Here is a 17022-nt window from a genome sequence, read left to right as displayed (position 1 = left end):
ACAAAATTCCACCATATTACCTATTACAATATTTTATATGTTATGTAAGAGGAAAGATGGTCCAGAGCCTCATGGGGCATAGAAGAGCTGAGGACAAGAAGTGTCGTGTAAGTCGTTGCTTGTCTTCCCCACCAGACTGTGTAATCTCCATGAGGCTGTGGACCATGTCCTCTAAACTCCCGCTAACCCAGTGCCTGGCGTACAGGAGATGCTCTCTCAACGTGTGGAATGTGTGAGAGGGTGAAGGATCACAAGCAGAGGGGAAGAAACACGCGTGTTCCCAGTTTATTCCTGTGACTCTTTTTTTCTTGCAGTGAGTTTATTCAGCACCAGCGCATCCGTCTGTAGGTGCTTTGGAAACAAACGAAAACCCAACTTATCAGAAGCATTTGTAATCGGCAGCCTTAGATGAGGAACAAAATTGGGCATATCCAGTCTTTTCCATTTGCTCATCCCAGTTGTGTTCCTTCCCTTTCCTCTCCAACAAGCCTTGAAAATCAGCTGAACAGTGTAGTTAGTAACATTTCTTAGTAGTCAACTATGTGAAATGTAATAATCCCTTGGGTGTTGGCAGAACCAGAGTTCCTTTTGGGCCAGCACGTTTCTACTCTGAAGGGAAAGGAGAAACAAGTGATGCTGTGGGTAGCTGTTGATGGGCAGGGGAGAGGGGGCGGCGAGCATGAACCATGGTGACTCCAGTTTAACAGACCTGAGCGTGTTTTAGGAGCACAGGTGCGGGAGCTCCAGTCATTGGCTGAGGAGGCAGCTGTGTAGTGGAGGCCTCAGGTCTTAAGAGGAGAAGCGTATTAGCTCCTACAGCTGCTGTAACAAATGACCACGGACTTAGTGGCTGAAAACAAAACACACGTTTATTTTCACAATTCTGGAGATCAGAAGTCCAAAATGGGTTTCACTGGGCCAAAATCAAGGCGGTGGCAAGGCTGCATTTCTTCTGGAGGCTCCAGGGAACGTCGGTTTTCTTGCCTTTTCCAGCTTCTAGAGGCTGCTTGTATTCCTTGGCCCCTGACCCTGGGGTTCTTCCATCTTCAGAGCCAGCCACACATCACTCCGACTTCTGCTTCCGTGGTCACATCTCACTCTCTGACTTGGGCCCTCCTGCCTCCCTCTTATAAAGACTTGTGATTGTAGTGGACCCATCCAGATAATCCAGGATCATCTCTCCACCTTAATTTAATCACATCTGTGGAGTCCCTTTTGCCCTGTAAAAAGTTTACAGGTTCTGAGGATTAGGAGATATTATTTGCCTACCACAAGGAGATTGGAGTTAGAATCTAGCTCTGTCACTTACTAGCTGTGGGAATTTAGCTGAGTCACTACTCTGTTTAGAATCTGTTTCCCAGGACTAACCTGGTGGCGCAGTGGTTAAGAGTCCGCCTGCCAGTGCAGGGGACACGGGTTCGATCCATGGTCTGGGAAGCTCCTACATGCCGTGGAGCAACTAAGCCCATGTGCCACAACTACTGAGCCCGTGTGCGGCAACTACTGAAGCCCGTGCGCCTAGAGCCCATGCTCCGCAACTAGAGAAGCCACCGCAATGAGAAGCCCACGCACCACAACGAAGAGTAGCCCCCCGCTCACCACAACTAGAGAAAAGTCCACGTGCAGCAACGAAAACCCAACGCAGGCAAAAATAAATAAAATTTTAAAAAAAAGAATCTGTTTCCTCTTCTGTTATACGGGTAGAGCAGTGACCCCTGCCCCACCCCACCCCACCCCCTACACACACACTCACACACACACACACACACACACACACACACAGTCATGTTTTTGAGCTCTGGATGAAATAATGTATATGAAAAGACTTGATAGGCTCTCTTTTAGTTGATTTTGATTGTGACTTAAAGCAAAAGGAAAGAAAGAGTTTTATTTGCTTCGTGTCAGCAGATCTTTAGCAAGTGTTTGGGGTGAGGGTGAATTCAAAATTAGAATTCAGTTCTGTGGATCTGGATTTGTCCCCCTTTTTTCATGAATTACATGAATTTCTTCAACATGTATTCTTGTTCACCTGGTTTTAGCTAGAGGCCGTTTTAAGAAAGTGTTAAACTTCATTAACAAATATTTGCGGAGCAGCTGTACTGGGCCCTGCCCTTTGGAAGAAGGCCCAGAGGTGAGAGAGTGGACACGCGAGGAGCAGAAATGAATTCGGGGCGACTGGAGCTTAGAGAGTAAGGAGGAGGCCCAGAGGTGAGACCGACGGGAAACAGGGAAAATGAGCCCCAGGCCAAGTCGGGGTCTCAGGACCTGACTCGGGTCGGCAGCGTCCCACCTATAACCATCCTCCAGAACCTCACCGGGGAGAAGGATGTTTTAAGGACTTGAACCACTCAAACCAGAAGCAGAAGGGCAGCATCTGCAGTTTCCCTCCCAGCTCCTGCTAGAAGCCCAGGGTAGCCCTGCCTTGGGAGGCCAAGGTCGAGTCACATTAGAGATGCCAAGACTCCAGAGTGAGGGACAGTCCCATTGCTTTTAATTAAGGGGAACTTCCTCATTGTGGCACTGAAGATTTTCTGCATGTTTGAAGCAAAGTTTGGCTGAAATCGAATTTGTGGTCATTTAAAGCATTTCCTGCCAAATGGTTTCTGTTTTGTTTGCGTGGATTTTCCCTTTGTTGCTACAGATTTACATCGGTAAATGTTTCAGGTGTGATTAGACATAAGGTGGAACTGGAACTGGGCAAGCAAAATAAATACTGATGCCCCTCCCTGGTCTACTCCCCGCTCCCAGAAACTGCTTCCACATATTAGGAGTGAAAAGGCATCTTGGTTTTGGCTGGAGATAAAGGGGCATCCACAGACATTCATGGAATAATGTACCTTTTTGACACTTACCAAGTACAAAGGTTAAATAAGAGGGATGCTGTTTTACTGATGGTAGACACAGTAAACAGCATTCTAACATTCTTCCTTTAGGTAAAGCAGCATTTCCTCAACAGACTGTCTGTCACTTTTCTCATAAGTTCCTTACATTTGACTCGATCTTCTTTCTCAAAATTTTTCTAGGCTGTTCAGCTTGACCCTGAAGAAACTTGTCATGCTAAAAGAAATGGACAAAGACCTTAACTCAGTGGTCATCGCTGTGAAGCTACAGGTGAGTTGAACAGGATTGTTTGTTCAGGACCCAAGGAAGCTAGATAACCTTGTGCCCACTGTCGGGGCTTCAGAGATGCTGGTAGGGGACCAGCTCTCTCGTCCTTCACTCAGCAAAGCAGGTGCAATAGTGGGAAGACGATTGAGCTCCTGCGACCTACTGGGTCCCAGTTCTGCATCTTAGTTAAAGCACTCAGTCACTTTAAACCTTAGTTTCTTTGTCTGAAGGATAAAAGTGGCTCTCCCTGCCCTGCCTGTCTAACAGGATTAGCATGAAGATCCAGAAGTTCATGCTTCTGGATCTAGAAATTCAGAAGTTACTAGGGTGGCTAGAAATTCAGAAGTTACTAGGGTGGCTTGTGTAGGTTTCGGTCTTATTCCTGGGATTTCTGGGTATAAGGAGATGTATGGGTTGGGGAAGCAGCTTTGGCAGTTTTCTATAGGGTGGAAGAAACTTGTAGGTTATTATTTCAGACTTGACAGTTTAAAATTTACTGGGGTGTTTTGTCTTCTGAGTCATCCCCACATTTAATTCCTTGAAATTACCTCAGTAACTCCAGGGGACCCAAAGTATTTCACAAACATTCATATTCTAAGCATTTGGAATTTCAGTTTCAGGAGAAACTGAACTCCAGAAAGGTCAAGGAATTTACCTGTTGCCAGGTGATACCAGGTGGCAGAAGTGGGACTAGAAACCAGAGAGCCAGTAACGTATGTAGACGTTAAACTCCGACACCAGGGCTTCCTTAACCGATCAGTCCCTTTTAATGACGATCCCTAAAGCTTACTGAGAGTCTGAAGTGCCTCTGGAACCACTAAACGATGGAATCCTTCAGCTTAAGAATGGTGTATTTACTGAGTTCTATTTCATGGAAAAATAGTGGGCTGTAAGGAAACTCACTACTAACCAGAACATTTGATTACTGGCTCACCTGTTTGTTGTGCAGCGGTTTCTTGGCTTCACTAAAACCCACGTCTGTAGCATTTTCGCAGTATGTGAACCATACGCCGAGGTCCTCAGTTCTCTTTCTGAGATAAATACATTATGTTAATTTAGTCCTCAAAACTTGAAACACTTTAATTACTCCTTATGATTTCCTGTGTGTCCCTTATATTCAGACTCCCTGTTCATCTTCGTGCATAATTCCTCTCGATTCTGTGAAACGTTTCCAGACACTGTGGGTCGAAAAAACAAGTGTGGGACCATGATGGGCGAGTGGAAACTTGCGGTTCTTTTCCTCCTTTCCCGATTTCGCACCTGTTTCTAGGTCACGGGCAGTGTTCCAGTTTTCAGGAGTTATTTGCATAGCTAAAAGCAGTTGCCTTCCAATGCAAACACTGTTGGTACAGTTTTGAAAGTTCCTTGCTGCTTTTGCATCCCCGCAGTTAAATGCCTTTGCCAAAAGAAATAATGCCTTTTATTTCCTGATTAAATATTTAGCATTCCGTAAAATTTTAAATTATACCCCAAAGCTACAAATATCCTAAATTTTTTATTGCTTGACTTCCAAGCAGCTGAAAGTAATTACAGATGTTATCACATTCCTTTATCCAGTCACTTATTTATTCATTTACACATTTATCTAATAAATATTTATTGAGCACCTGTTATAGGCCAAGTATTGTTCTAGGCACAGGGGATTCAGCAGTGAACAAAACACACCCAAACCCCTGCCTTTAAGGCCCTTTACGTGCTGATAGAGCAGCAGTTCTCAAAATGAGGTCTGCAGAGCCTGGGCTCCCTAAGACCGTCTCAGGGGATACGTAAGATCCAAACTGTTTTCATGATAATACTGTGGCTTTACTTGCCCTTTCCACCACGTTGACATTTGCATTGAAGTTACAAGAGTAATGACTGGTAAAATGGCTGGCTGGCCCTTAGTGCAAATCAGGATGTCAGTAGTCATTGTATTGCCTACCATCGCAAACTAGAAGGAAGAGAGGAAAAGCCAGTTTTGCTTAAGAATATCCTTGGAGAAGCAGTAAAAACTGTTAATTTATTTTGTCTCAACCTTGGAATACACGTCTTTTTAATAGTCTGTGTGATGAAACGGAAATGCGCATACAGCGCTCCTGCTTCACAGAGGAGGCTACCGTTGTCTCGAGGACAAGTCCTCATACAACTGAGCTGTGCATTGAAGTAGCTGCTTTATCATGGAACACCATTTGTACTTGAAAGAGGGGCTTACAGACAAACTGGTTATTCAGACTCAGGTATTTGGAAGATACTTTCTTGAAAATGAACAGAGTAAGCCTGTTCAGAAAATGAACAGTTTCCCACTTTGAGGGAAACAACTGAGAATATTTTGGGCCAATAATAAATGACATTTGAGCTTTCAAGTGAAAACCAGAATTTTGGAAAACTTGTCTTTGTCATTGTAAGCTTAACAGCTTCCCAGTTCTTTTTATTTATTTATTTATTTATTTATTTATTTATTTATTTGTTTGTTTATTTATGGCGGCATTGGGTCTTCGTGGCTGTGCGGGCTTTCTCTAGTTGCAGCGAGCAGGGGCTACTCTTCGTTACGGTGCACAGGCTTCTCATTGCGGTGGCTTCTCTTGTTGCAGAGCACAGGCTTTAGGCACATGGGCTTCAGTAGTTGTGGCACGTGGGCTCAGGAGCTGTGGCTCACGGGCTCTAGAGCGCAGGCTCAGTAGTTGTGGCTCATGGGCTCTAGAGCGCAGGCTCAATAGTTGTGGCTCATGGGCTCTAGAGCACAGGCTCAGTAGTTGTGGCGCACGGGCTTAGTTACTTGGAGGCATGTGGGATCTCCCGGGACCAGGGCTCGAACCCATGTCCCCTGCACTGGCAGGCGGATTCTTAACCACTGCGCCAGCAGGAAGTCCCAGCTTCCCAGTTCTTGAAGACTTTCCTAAAAAGGTCTGTAGTGATAGTAACTGTCGTGATTTTTTTATATTGTGTAATGAGTAACATTTGAAAGATTCGCGTAACTCAGTGAACCAGTATTTTCCAAATGACCAATGCATGAGGTCACAAAATTGTGCTGCGTAAAGATCCATTCAAAGAACAAAACAGGTCAATGGATTGGATTTTATTTTTTACTTTTTGTTTAAAAATAATTTTAAATTTACAGAAGAGGTGCAGGAGTAGTACATAGAGTTCCCATATACCCCTCACGCAGCTTCTCCCAGTGTTAACATCTTTCTTAACCATGGTATTTATCAAAACTAAGAAATTATCATTGGTACAACACTATTAACTAAATTACAGACTTTATTCAAATTTCCCAGTTTTTCCAGTGATATCCTTTTTCTGTTAATTGACTGGATGTTAATATATAACAGACTATAAAACCTTATTGATACGGTTTCAGGCTCTACTTTGCGACTGACCTTTAAGAGACTACCACTTGTAGAGTTTTGGTATACTATCAAAGAAAAATAGTCCACCATTATTTGAAAAGGCTGTTAAAATGTTCTTCCTTTTTCTAACTTCGTATCTCTCTGAGTCTGGATTTTTTTTAATATACTCAACCAAAACAATATTTTGTAACAGATTGGTTACAGAAACAGGTATGAGAACCTGGTTGTCTTTTATTAAGCCAGATGTCAAAGAGATTCACAGAAGTGTAAAAGTATACCATCTGCCTCATACACAGCTGTTAGGTGTGTACAGTGGTGCAGACACTGTGGAAAACAGTCTGGCAGTTCCTCAAAAGGTTAAACACAGAGTTACCATATGACCTAGCAGTTCCACTCCTATAAATATTACCCAAGTGAGATGAAAACATGTCCACACAAAACTTTGCACACAAATGTTCATGGCAGCATAATGGCTGAAAAGTGGAAGCAACCCAAGTCCATTAATTGATGAATGAATAAATAAAATGTGATATATCCATACAATGGAGTATTACTTGGCAATAAAAAAGAATAAAGTACAGGGACTTCCCTGAGGGCGCAGTGGTTAAGACTCCTCACTCCCAGTGCAGGGGACCTGGGTTCGATCCCTGGTCCGGGAACTAGGTCCCACATGCAGCAACTAAGAGTTCTCATGCCACAGCTAAGGAGGCCGTGAGCCGCAACTAAGAAGCCTGCCTGCCACAACTAAGGAGCTCACATGCTGCAACTAAGACCCAATGCAACCTAATTAATTAATTATTTTTAAAGAAAGAATAAAGTACATTCATGCTACAATATTGATGAACCTTGAAAACATACTAAATGAAAGAAGCCAGTCACAAAAGACCACATGTTATATGATTCCGTTTTATGAAATGTCCAGTATAGACAAATCCATAGAGTCAGAAAGTTAAATTAGTGGCTGCCTAGGGGTAGAGGGAGGGGAAGGTTGGCAGAGTGACAGACAGCTAATGAGTATGGGGTTCCTTTTTTGGGTGGTGAAAATGTTGTAAAATTGATTGTGTTTCTGGTTGCACAACTCTGAATATACTAAAAGCCATTGAATTGCACATTTTAAATGGGCAGATTGTGTAGTATTTGAATTATATTCTAATAAAGCTGTTATATACATAAAAAAACGATGCCCTCTTCTTAATAAATTGTTTTTGCTTTAGAGAAGATATTTTTCCTAAAAATATTTTTATGTAAACACATAATAGGTTCATTACAGTTATTTTTAAATGAATTAATACATATTTTTAATATCTCAGTTTTTTGGTTTTTTTGCGTTATGCGGGCCTCTCACTGTTGTGGCCCCCCCCCCGTTGCGGAGCACAGGCTCCGGACGCGCAGGCTCAGCAGCCATGGCTCACGGGCCCAGCCGCCCCGCAGCATGTGGTATCCTGCTGGACCGGGGCACGAACCCGTGTCCCCTGCATCGGCAGGCAGACTCTCAACCACTGCGCCACCAGGGAAGCCCAATATCTCAGTTTTAATTCCTAGTGTGGTAAACATTGAAAGATACATGTACATAAACAAAAGCTATTTGGGGTCCTCAGTAATTTTTAAGAGTGTAAAAAGATCCTGAGACTGAAAAGTTTAAGATTAATCATTGTAGTGGAAGGAAAGAGACAATAAACATTAATTAATTAATTATTTTAAAAACAGTTTTGAAATTGGACTCAAGTTGGTAGTGCCTGGCACCTGGAAGAAGCAAATACTGGGACCCGTGAAGGGCTAAATCTTTGGAGAAGGTTGGCAAAGATGAGAACAGTACTGTGCCATGCTTCGGAAGCGCGTGAGCTGGCCATGGTCCTGTGGCTGCACCGCAGCTACATCCTGTTCCCCGCATGCGCAAGTTCATGTTCACAAGTTTGCAATTCAGATAATGCGTTTGGGATAGAAATGTTTACAGGTATTTATAGCATATATTTGGATAGTGAAAGTTCAAATAGTGAGGGCCGCTGCTGTTGGAAGGTGATATGTCCCGGGGTGGGGGGGGGAGGGGGCGGGGGGGGCGGGGGATGTCAAATAAATAAAATACGGTGAAGAGGATGGAGCATGCCATGCCCTGGGGTGGAGGAAGTTACAAATCGTATGTGGTGGTCAGGGGTGGCTTCACTGAGAAGATGACTTTCATGCAAAGACTTTGAAGGAGGTGAGGGAGGAAGCTGTGCAAATATCGGGAGGAAGAACTCTGCAGGCTGAGGGAGAAGCCAAGGCAAGGCCCTGAGGCAGGACCGTGCTGGCAGGCTTACATCTGGCAGGGCGGAGACGGGGTGGGGCGGCAGTGAGGCTGGAGGGGAGTGAGAGGAGGAGATGAGGTCAGAGAGGTAGGGGGAAGGGTGTGCGCAGTTATGGCAAGGTCTCTGGCTTTCGTTCTGTGTGAAGTGGAGGGTTTTGAACAGGGAGGTGATGGGGTCGTTCTGGGTATGGAAGACAGACTGTAGGTGGGAAAGAGGAATCAAGAAGACCAGCCAAAGGGCTCTGACAGTGATTCTGGCAGGAGATGAGGGCGGCACCAGAGCTTCGGCCTCAGGGACTAGAAGGGCGGAAACGCCATTAAGTGAGATGGGGAAGACTGGGGAAGGCAGGTTTGGAGGGAAGGATCCAAAATTCAGCCTATCACATGGTGTTTGAGGTGGCTGTTACACATGCGAGGGGAGGCGGTGAATAGACAGCTGAATATGTGAGTTCAGAGTTCAGGAGACAGGTCTGGGGGAGGGAAACGGTTTGGGGAATCATCAGCGTATCTGACACCATAAGGTGGATGAGCTGCCCAGGAGTGGAGGAAGCCGTTACAGAGAAGAGAACAGGTCTAAGGATTGAGGCCACAGGCTCCCCAAGACTAGGATGTCAGGGAGGAGAGGAAGGACCTGACACGGAGACCAGGAAAGAGCAGCTGAGGGTGAGAGGAAATCCAGGAGAGTGAGTGTCCAGGAGGCCACATGAAGGGAGAGTTGCTGGAGGCGAATGAAGAGGAGTCCTCCTCATGGAGGTTATCGGAGACCCTGCCAATGGCAGTCGTGGCGGAGTTACGAGACAATGAGAGAAGTCTTCAAGAGCAAAGTAGACAGCTCGGGCTTCCCTGGTGGCGCAGTGGTTGAGAGTCTCCTGCCGATGCAGGGGACGCGGGTTCTTGCCCCGGTCCGGGAAGATCCCACATGCCACAGAGCGGCTGGGCCCGTGAGCCATGGCCGCTGAGCCTGCGCGTCCGGAGCTGGTGCTCCGCAACGGGAGAGGCCACAACAGTGAGAGGCCCACGTACCACAAAAAAAAAAAAAAAATGTAGACAGCTCTTGAGGAGTTTGCTATAAAGGGGAGGTAAGATGTGGGGTGGCAGCCTGCAGGGCACGTAGGGAGACAAGAGCGGATATTTTTTTTAATGAGAGAAAAAACATTAGCCTGTTTGCTAATGGAAATGATCCAGAAAAGAGACGGAAGTTGATTGTATAGGAGAGGGGAGAATGGTTAGAAGAGCCTCCCTGAGTCCGTGAGCAGGGATGGAGGGATGGAGCGGCTGACATCGGGTGGGGGCCGGGAGCCCGTCCGTGTAACCGGAGGGGAGGAACCTGTGGGCATACGGACTGGGCAAGGAGCTAAGTGTGGTGGGCGTTCTTTTCCTATTGCTTCCATTTTCTCGGCAAGGTAGGAATCAAGGTTATTCGCTTAGAATGAGGGAAGGGGTGAGGAGGCGTTGGGGTGTGAAGAAGAATGGGAGGTCATCTCGTGGAGTGAAGGGGCAAGTGCCCGGACTGGGGAAAATGCAGTGATCGCCAGGCAGCTCTGCAGGCCCACGTCACGTTTGGGGTCATGAAGTCAAAGTCAGAACAGTTAGGGCTTCCCTGGTGGCGCAGTGGTTGAGAGTCCGCCTGCCGATGCAGGCGACACGGGTTCGTGCCCCAGTCCAGGAAGATCCCACATGCTGCGGAGCGGCTGGGCCCGTGAGCCATGGCCCCTGAGCCTGCGCGTCCGGAGCCTGTGCTCCGCAACGGGAGAAGCCACAACAGTGAGAGGCCCGCGTACCGCAAAAAAAAAAAACAAAGTCAGAACAGTTAGCTGATTGTATGATTCTCTCCAGGCATGTTCAGCTGGGGCAGCTGGATTTGTACAGGGTTGTAATGTACCAAGTGAGCGCAGAGAACAGCAGCGGGCAGAGGCGCTAGGGTGTGTGCAGGGACCGCTCGTCCAGACTGACGGGGGCATTTAAGCTGAGTGAGGAGGAAAGAGGGGACAGCGGGCATGAGGAGGAGTGAAACATGGTGGGGGGATCAGTGGATCGTAGGCCTGGGGGGTTCAAGGGATTATTGTTGTTGACAAACAAGCGAGAGTGAGCTGGAAAGTTGGGAAGTGGAGATCAGAGAGTGGGGTGCATGACACTGAGATGAGGCTTTGGCCGTCATTATCGGTAACCATAAGGCCCAGAGTGTGACCATGTGGGTGGAGGGGCTCAGACAAGGGTGAGGACGAGACCACTGGGAGAGGGAAACCACGGGGTTTAGGGGCCAGGACATTGGAAAGCGCACATGTCGAAATCACGAAGAGGGACTTCCCTGGTGGCACAGTGGTTAAGAATCCACCTGCCAATGCAGGGGACACGGGTTCGAGCCCTGGTCCGGGAAGAGCCCCCATGCCATGGAGCAACTAAGCCCGTGCGCCACAACTACTGAGCCTGCACTCTAGAGCCCGCGAGCCACAACTGCTGAGCCCACGTACCACAACTACTGAAGCCCACGTGCCTAGAGCCTGTGCTTTGCAACAAGAGAAGCCACCGCAATGAGAAGCCCGCGCACCGCAACGAAGAGTAGCCCCGCTCACCACAACTAGAGAAAGCCCGTGCGCAGCAACAAAGACCCAATGCAGCCAAAAAATAAAGACATTTAGACAAGGATGCTTTCATCAGTAAGTTATATTATCGTTAAAAAAAAAAAGAAATCATGAAGAGTTACGGCGGGAGTAGTGCTGGGAAAAGAACAGTGCGTGAGGAGCTAAAGTCAAGAAATGAGCAGGGATGCTGGCAGGTACAGACAAGAGCCACAGCCAGGAAGAGAGGCTAGAGTAGGGGCATCCACTCAAAGCAGGAGTTTGGGGAGGTGGAAGGGAGGATGTTCTGGAGCTGCTGACAAGGAACAAGGAGGACCCTGCCCCACCCCCAAGCCCAGCAGTCAGCCCAGGAAGCAGTGTCTTCAGGACGGAGCAGGTTTCAGCTGTGCAGTGTTTCTCAGCAGTGTTGTGGGGCTGTGCTGTACCTCGTAGACCGGTCGGCAGCAGCCCTGGCCTCTACGCTCTAGAAATATCACGCACGCACGCACGCACGCACATACCCCAGCTGTAACAATCAAAAATGTCTCTAAATTTTGCCAAATGTCTCCTACCCCTGGTTGAAAACCACTGCTATATATCAACCACATTTTGGATTCTCAGCATTTCTGAGATTCATTGTCCAGAGACTTCTTAAATCCTAAGAGCCTACCTATATAAATTCAGGTGAAAACTTTGCCAAGACTCTTGTTTGTCATAGAGGTTACAGAAAGCATTATCTAACGCATGAGGCAGAGCGTCCTTTATTATTTTTAATTGGCATAATATAATGCTATTCTAATTTTAAAAGCATTGTGAAATACTACATTTAGGAGATTTTCCTTCCTGCATTATACAAAATCTGTATTTTATAAAAGCAAAAATTAGAAATGGATAAGAAACCTAAAGGTTAAAACTAAATTTTTTTCATTCCTAAAGGAAAACAGAGTGGAATATCTACTCTAATACAGCAGAATAACTTCATTACTTGGAGTAGGCAAAGGTTTCTTAGCTAGGACCCAGAATGCATTAACCATAAAGGAAAAAAATAATAATAAAGTTGACCAGATCAAAATTAAATACTTCATCAAAAGATACTATTAAGAAAATGAATAGGCAAGAAAATATTTATGGTGCATATACCTGACAATTTCTTATATAAATAAAAAACTTACGCCCGAATAACAAGATAAACGAAACAAAGAAGTTTGATCAGTCACGTCATAAATGGAGATTTACAGCGGACCAATAAACAGCTGAGAAGGTGCTGCGTGGGCTGAGTCCTCAGGGAGATGCAAATTGCAACCACAGTGATGGACCTCTCTGCACGTGGCCAGTAGAATCCACGTGGCCAGTAGAATCCATGGGTCCAGGACAGACCACGCCGGATGCAGCTGCAGGTGGAACGTGGTACTAACACTTTGGAAATCAGTCTGGCGGTTTCTCACGAAGCTACATATGTGTCTACCCTAAGACCCAGCCATTTCTCTCCTAGGTGTCGGCCCAAGAAAAAGAAGACACATCCACTTGTGTGGATGACTTGTACAAGAATGGCAGCTTTAACCATAATGGTCCCAAACTAGAAACACCCCAAATGTGAAGTGTTCAGCGACAGGAGAACGGAAATCACATGTTTACGTTCATGGGACAGAATTCTGCTCAGCAGTAAAAAGGAACAAGCTTTCGATACACTCAACAGCCTGTATGAACCTCAGACACATTATAAATGTTGGGCAAAAGAAGCCCGACTAGAATAGTACACACTGTATGATTCCATTTATATGGAAGTTTAGAGCAGGAAAAACTGACCTATGGTGAAAGAACTCAGAACAGTGCTTTCCTCTGAGACAGGAGCGCAGGATTGACTGGGAGGCATCACAAGGGATTTTTCCAGAGTAGTAACAATGCTCTACATCTTGATAGAGATGTGGGTTACACGGGTATATACATTTACTAACTCATCGATCTGTATACTGGAGATCGGGGCACTTCACTGTGTTAAATTAAACTCAATTGTTTTTTAAGTAATTTTTTTTTTTTTTTTTTTTTGCGGTACGCGGGCCTCTCACTGTTGTGGCCCCTCCCGTTGCGGAGCACAGGCTCCGGACGCGCAGGCCCAGCGGCCATGGCTCACGGGCCCAGCCGCTCCACGGCATGTGGGATCCTCCCGGACTGGGGCACGAACCCGTGTGCCCTGCATCGGCAGGCGGACTCTCAACCACTGCGCCACTGGGGAAGCCCTAAAGTAATTTTTATAAATATACTGGCATTCCTCAGGCTCTCCTGCTGATCTCTTTTTACATTGAGGAACAGTTTAGCCCAACTTTATTTTTAAGAGCTAAAAACACTATGGTGTTTAACCCAGCGTTAGGTGTGGTGGAGCGGGGGTGCTGGGGGGCACGGCAGGGGAAGCGGGGGCGGGGGGAGCCGCACTAAAAGGAAGAGTTCCTGGAAAAAAATTATATCAAAGCTGAGACTGGGAAGGTGAGTTGGTTAGCTGTGTACAGAAGCATGAAGGAATATCCAAGATGAGAAAACAGCATGTGGAAATGCCCAGAGACAGGACAGTGTGGCCGAAGTGTCAGTTAGACGGGAGGAGGGCGGCTGAGGTGCCATGGGGAGAACTGCCACGCCTTGGGGTGCGACACCACTGCCTCCCTCAGGAGCGGCGGGAGAGGAGAACTCAGATGCAATAACAAACCATTTTCATGTGAAAACCCTTTGCAAACGGACAGCATAATACACGTAAAACCACATCTATGGTAGTGGCTTGATTGTGATCAAGTACAACAAAAAGACGGGTGGAATACTTGAACTGGTAAGAATCTTTGTAGAGTTTAGATGTTGTTTGCAAACAGTATTTCTTTTGGTCTGATTTTTGGTGATACAGCTTTGACCTATTTTTTCTTGGTTTCAGGGTTCAAAAAGGATTCTTCGCTCCAACGAGATCATCCTTCCAGCCAGTGGATTGGTGGAAACAGAGCTCCAGTTAACCTTCTCCCTCCAGGTGAGAGCCTGCTCAGTCTTAGGTCATTAATATGCCATGTCCAGCCCAATCCCGAACAGTCCTCTAATCTGGAGACTGTTTTATCCGAAAACAGCCATAGCCCAATGATTTAAAGTCACCTAGAGCTTCTGTGGCCGGCCTGGAGGACCAGAGCAATCACCCAGACGGCCACAGCAAGGGCGCCGAGACCCAGATGGGCTGCTGAAAAGTACACCACAAATCGTTCTTTTTTTTTTTTTTTTAATTGCAGTATAGTTGATTTAAAATGTTGTGTTAAGCTGCTGCACAGCACAAGGAGATCAGCTCAGTGCTTTGTGATGACCTAGAGGGGTGGGATAGGGAGGGTGGGAGGGAGGCTCAAGAGGGAGGGGATATGGGGATATATGTATACGTATAGCTGATTCACTTTGTTGTACAGCAGAAACCAACACAACATTGTAAAGCATTTATACTCCAATAAAGATGTGAAGTAAATAAATGAATGAAAAGCACTAAAAAATAAAATAAAATATGTTAATTTCTCCTGTACAGCAAAGTGATTCAGTTATACATATATATATGTGTGTGTGTGTATACATTCTTTTTCATATTCTTTTCCATCATGGTTTATCACAGGCTGTTGAATATAGTCCCCTGTGCTATAAACAAGGTGGGACCTTGTTTATCCATCCTGTATGTAATGCTTTGCCTCTCATTCTTCTTCCCCTTTTCCTCAGACAGAGCTGTTAACCCCACCATCCCACCACACTCGGCCCCGTCTCTCCTTAGTAATCCACGCCATGCCCCCCAGCAGAGGCAGATGCTTCAGTCTTGTTTTGCCTGCATACTGCAACCTCCATCCCTTCCCTTCTCCTCCTTATCTGTCCCAGTATGTCTGTCTCTCCGCCTAACGCCAGTACCCCAGGTTGCAGTGCACGGACAGCTGATTATCTGGCAAGGGAGGAGGCTGTTTTCTGAGCATGTGTGGACCACCCCGCTGCAGAGTGGAAACCAGGCGCTCCCCTCGCCCCTATCACCCCCTTGTGCAGCTGGGAGCCAGTGAAGCACAGGAAGGTGGCACGTCCTCTCGCAGCACCAAGACCCACCGAGGACCCAGTTGCTGATTAACTGTGCTCGGCTCTGTTTTGTGCTCGGCAGTACCCTCATTTCCTGAAGCGAGATGCCAACAAGCTGCAGATCATGCTGCAGAGGAGAAAGCGTTATAAGAACCGGACCATCCTGGGCTATAAGACTCTGGCCGTGGGGCTCATCAACATGGCAGAGGTGAGAGAGGGCGACCTCTGGACAGTCAGCCTTTCGGAGCCTACGAGAGACACCGGCCCAGCCAGTGATTTTCCCAGCCTGCTGTTTGGGTGTTTTATTCTGTGTTACAAATTAATTCTTTTATTGGAAATTCAGGATGCACTTCTTTTTATCGAGAACTTTCTCCCTCCTGAAAAGTTTTTTCTTGAACCTTTAAAAAAATGTCAAACTTAGAGAAAAGTTGTAAGAATAGTATAAAGAATTCCCATCTACCCTTCACCCAGATTCTTCAGTGTTAACACATCTGCCTTATTATTCTCTCCTACATACGCGTTATGCATGTTGTTTTCTTTTCTGAACCACCGAAAGTAAGCTGGTGCCCCATCACACATAGTTAATACGTACTGTGTCTACCATGAAGATCAGGACAGTAGCACCGACACAGGGTTGCCATCTAACCCTCAGTCCCCACCCAGGTCATGCCAAGCGACTCAGGGATGTCCTCTGCAGGCCCAGGGTTTCATCTGGGATTAAGGGCTGCACTTAGCTCTTGTCTCCTTAGTCTCCCTCGACCTGCAGTCCCTTGGATTTTCTTTGTCTTTCATGCCCTTGACAATTTTTAAGAGTACAGGCTCTTTATTGAATGTGCCTCAGTTCAGATTTGTCTGATGTTTTCTGAAGATTTACATTCAGCTTCTGCGTTTTTGGCAGAATTACTGCAAGCAGTAATGCAGGCAGCACTCCGTGTTGATTTGTTCCGTTACTGGTGAGGCTAACTCTTATCGCTTGGTTAATTTAAGATGGTGTGTGCCAGGATTTCCAGTATAAAGTTAAGTAATACATATTTTGTTCTTACCAATGAAAGAAAAACATTTTATAGGGAGGAGATACTTTGAGACTATATAACAGTTTCTTATCCCCTCATATCTTCACCGAGTAGTTTTAGCCTCTATTAATGATTCTTACCGGAATCAGTCATTACTTGGACGTTTGCCAGACAGTGAATTTCCAATCCCACCATTCCTTCTCTATTTATTAGTTGGCCGTCTGCTGTAAGATACAGCTTTCCCTTCTTCCCCACTTACTGATTGATTCATTTCTTTGTATCAGTTATGGATCTGTGGTTTCCTGTTTAGTTCAGTGGGGTTTAGTCTGCTACTATCATTATTTATTCTGATGCTCAAATTTTCTCGAATTTGGCCAGTAAGAGCCCCTTCAAGCTGATTCCTATATCCTTTTTTATATGCCTCATCGTTCTTTACGTGCTTCTTTACTTTCTGGTACAAAATATTACAGGCTCATCATGTACTTTCCCTGACCCAGCCTCAGAATGAACTGATCCTCCAAAGGGCCCTGGTTCCTTGTAGTGGAGAATGGTATTTAGAAACCAAGATCTGGATGCTAGAGGTGCTCGTTTTCCCAACTGGGGTATCATTGCTTCTCCTCCCTCTCAGCAGATGCAGCTAGGAAGTACATGTGTACACATGCATATGCACGTGT

At 46.0% G+C, this 17022-nt stretch overlaps 1 protein-coding gene across 7 annotated transcripts in view; it reads left to right on the top strand.

Annotated features, from left to right (window-relative positions):
• Window positions 1-17022, top strand: part of PACS1 (phosphofurin acidic cluster sorting protein 1) — a 141478-nt gene that overhangs the window by 99870 nt on the left and 24586 nt on the right. For 5 of the 7 annotated variants that reach the window (XR_009542308.1, XM_060158566.1, XM_060158568.1 and 2 more), the window contains exons 2-4: window positions 3024-3111; window positions 14191-14280; window positions 15418-15543. Coding sequence is in view for 6 of the 7 variants with exons in the window: in XM_060158566.1 (XP_060014549.1) it covers window positions 3024-3111; window positions 14191-14280; window positions 15418-15543 (304 nt within the window). In the remaining variant the exon portion in view is untranslated. Of the gene's footprint in view, window positions 1-2904; window positions 2934-3023; window positions 3112-13908; window positions 14092-14190; window positions 14281-15417; window positions 15544-17022 lie in introns of those variants that run through there. The other 2 variants (XM_060158567.1, XM_060158572.1) reach the window with 2 other exon arrangements.

This window comes from Lagenorhynchus albirostris, chromosome 9 (genome assembly GCF_949774975.1).
Source record: "Lagenorhynchus albirostris chromosome 9, mLagAlb1.1, whole genome shotgun sequence".
Lineage (NCBI taxonomy): Eukaryota > Metazoa > Chordata > Mammalia > Artiodactyla > Delphinidae > Lagenorhynchus > Lagenorhynchus albirostris.
This window is presented reverse-complemented; position numbering and strand designations above follow the sequence as displayed.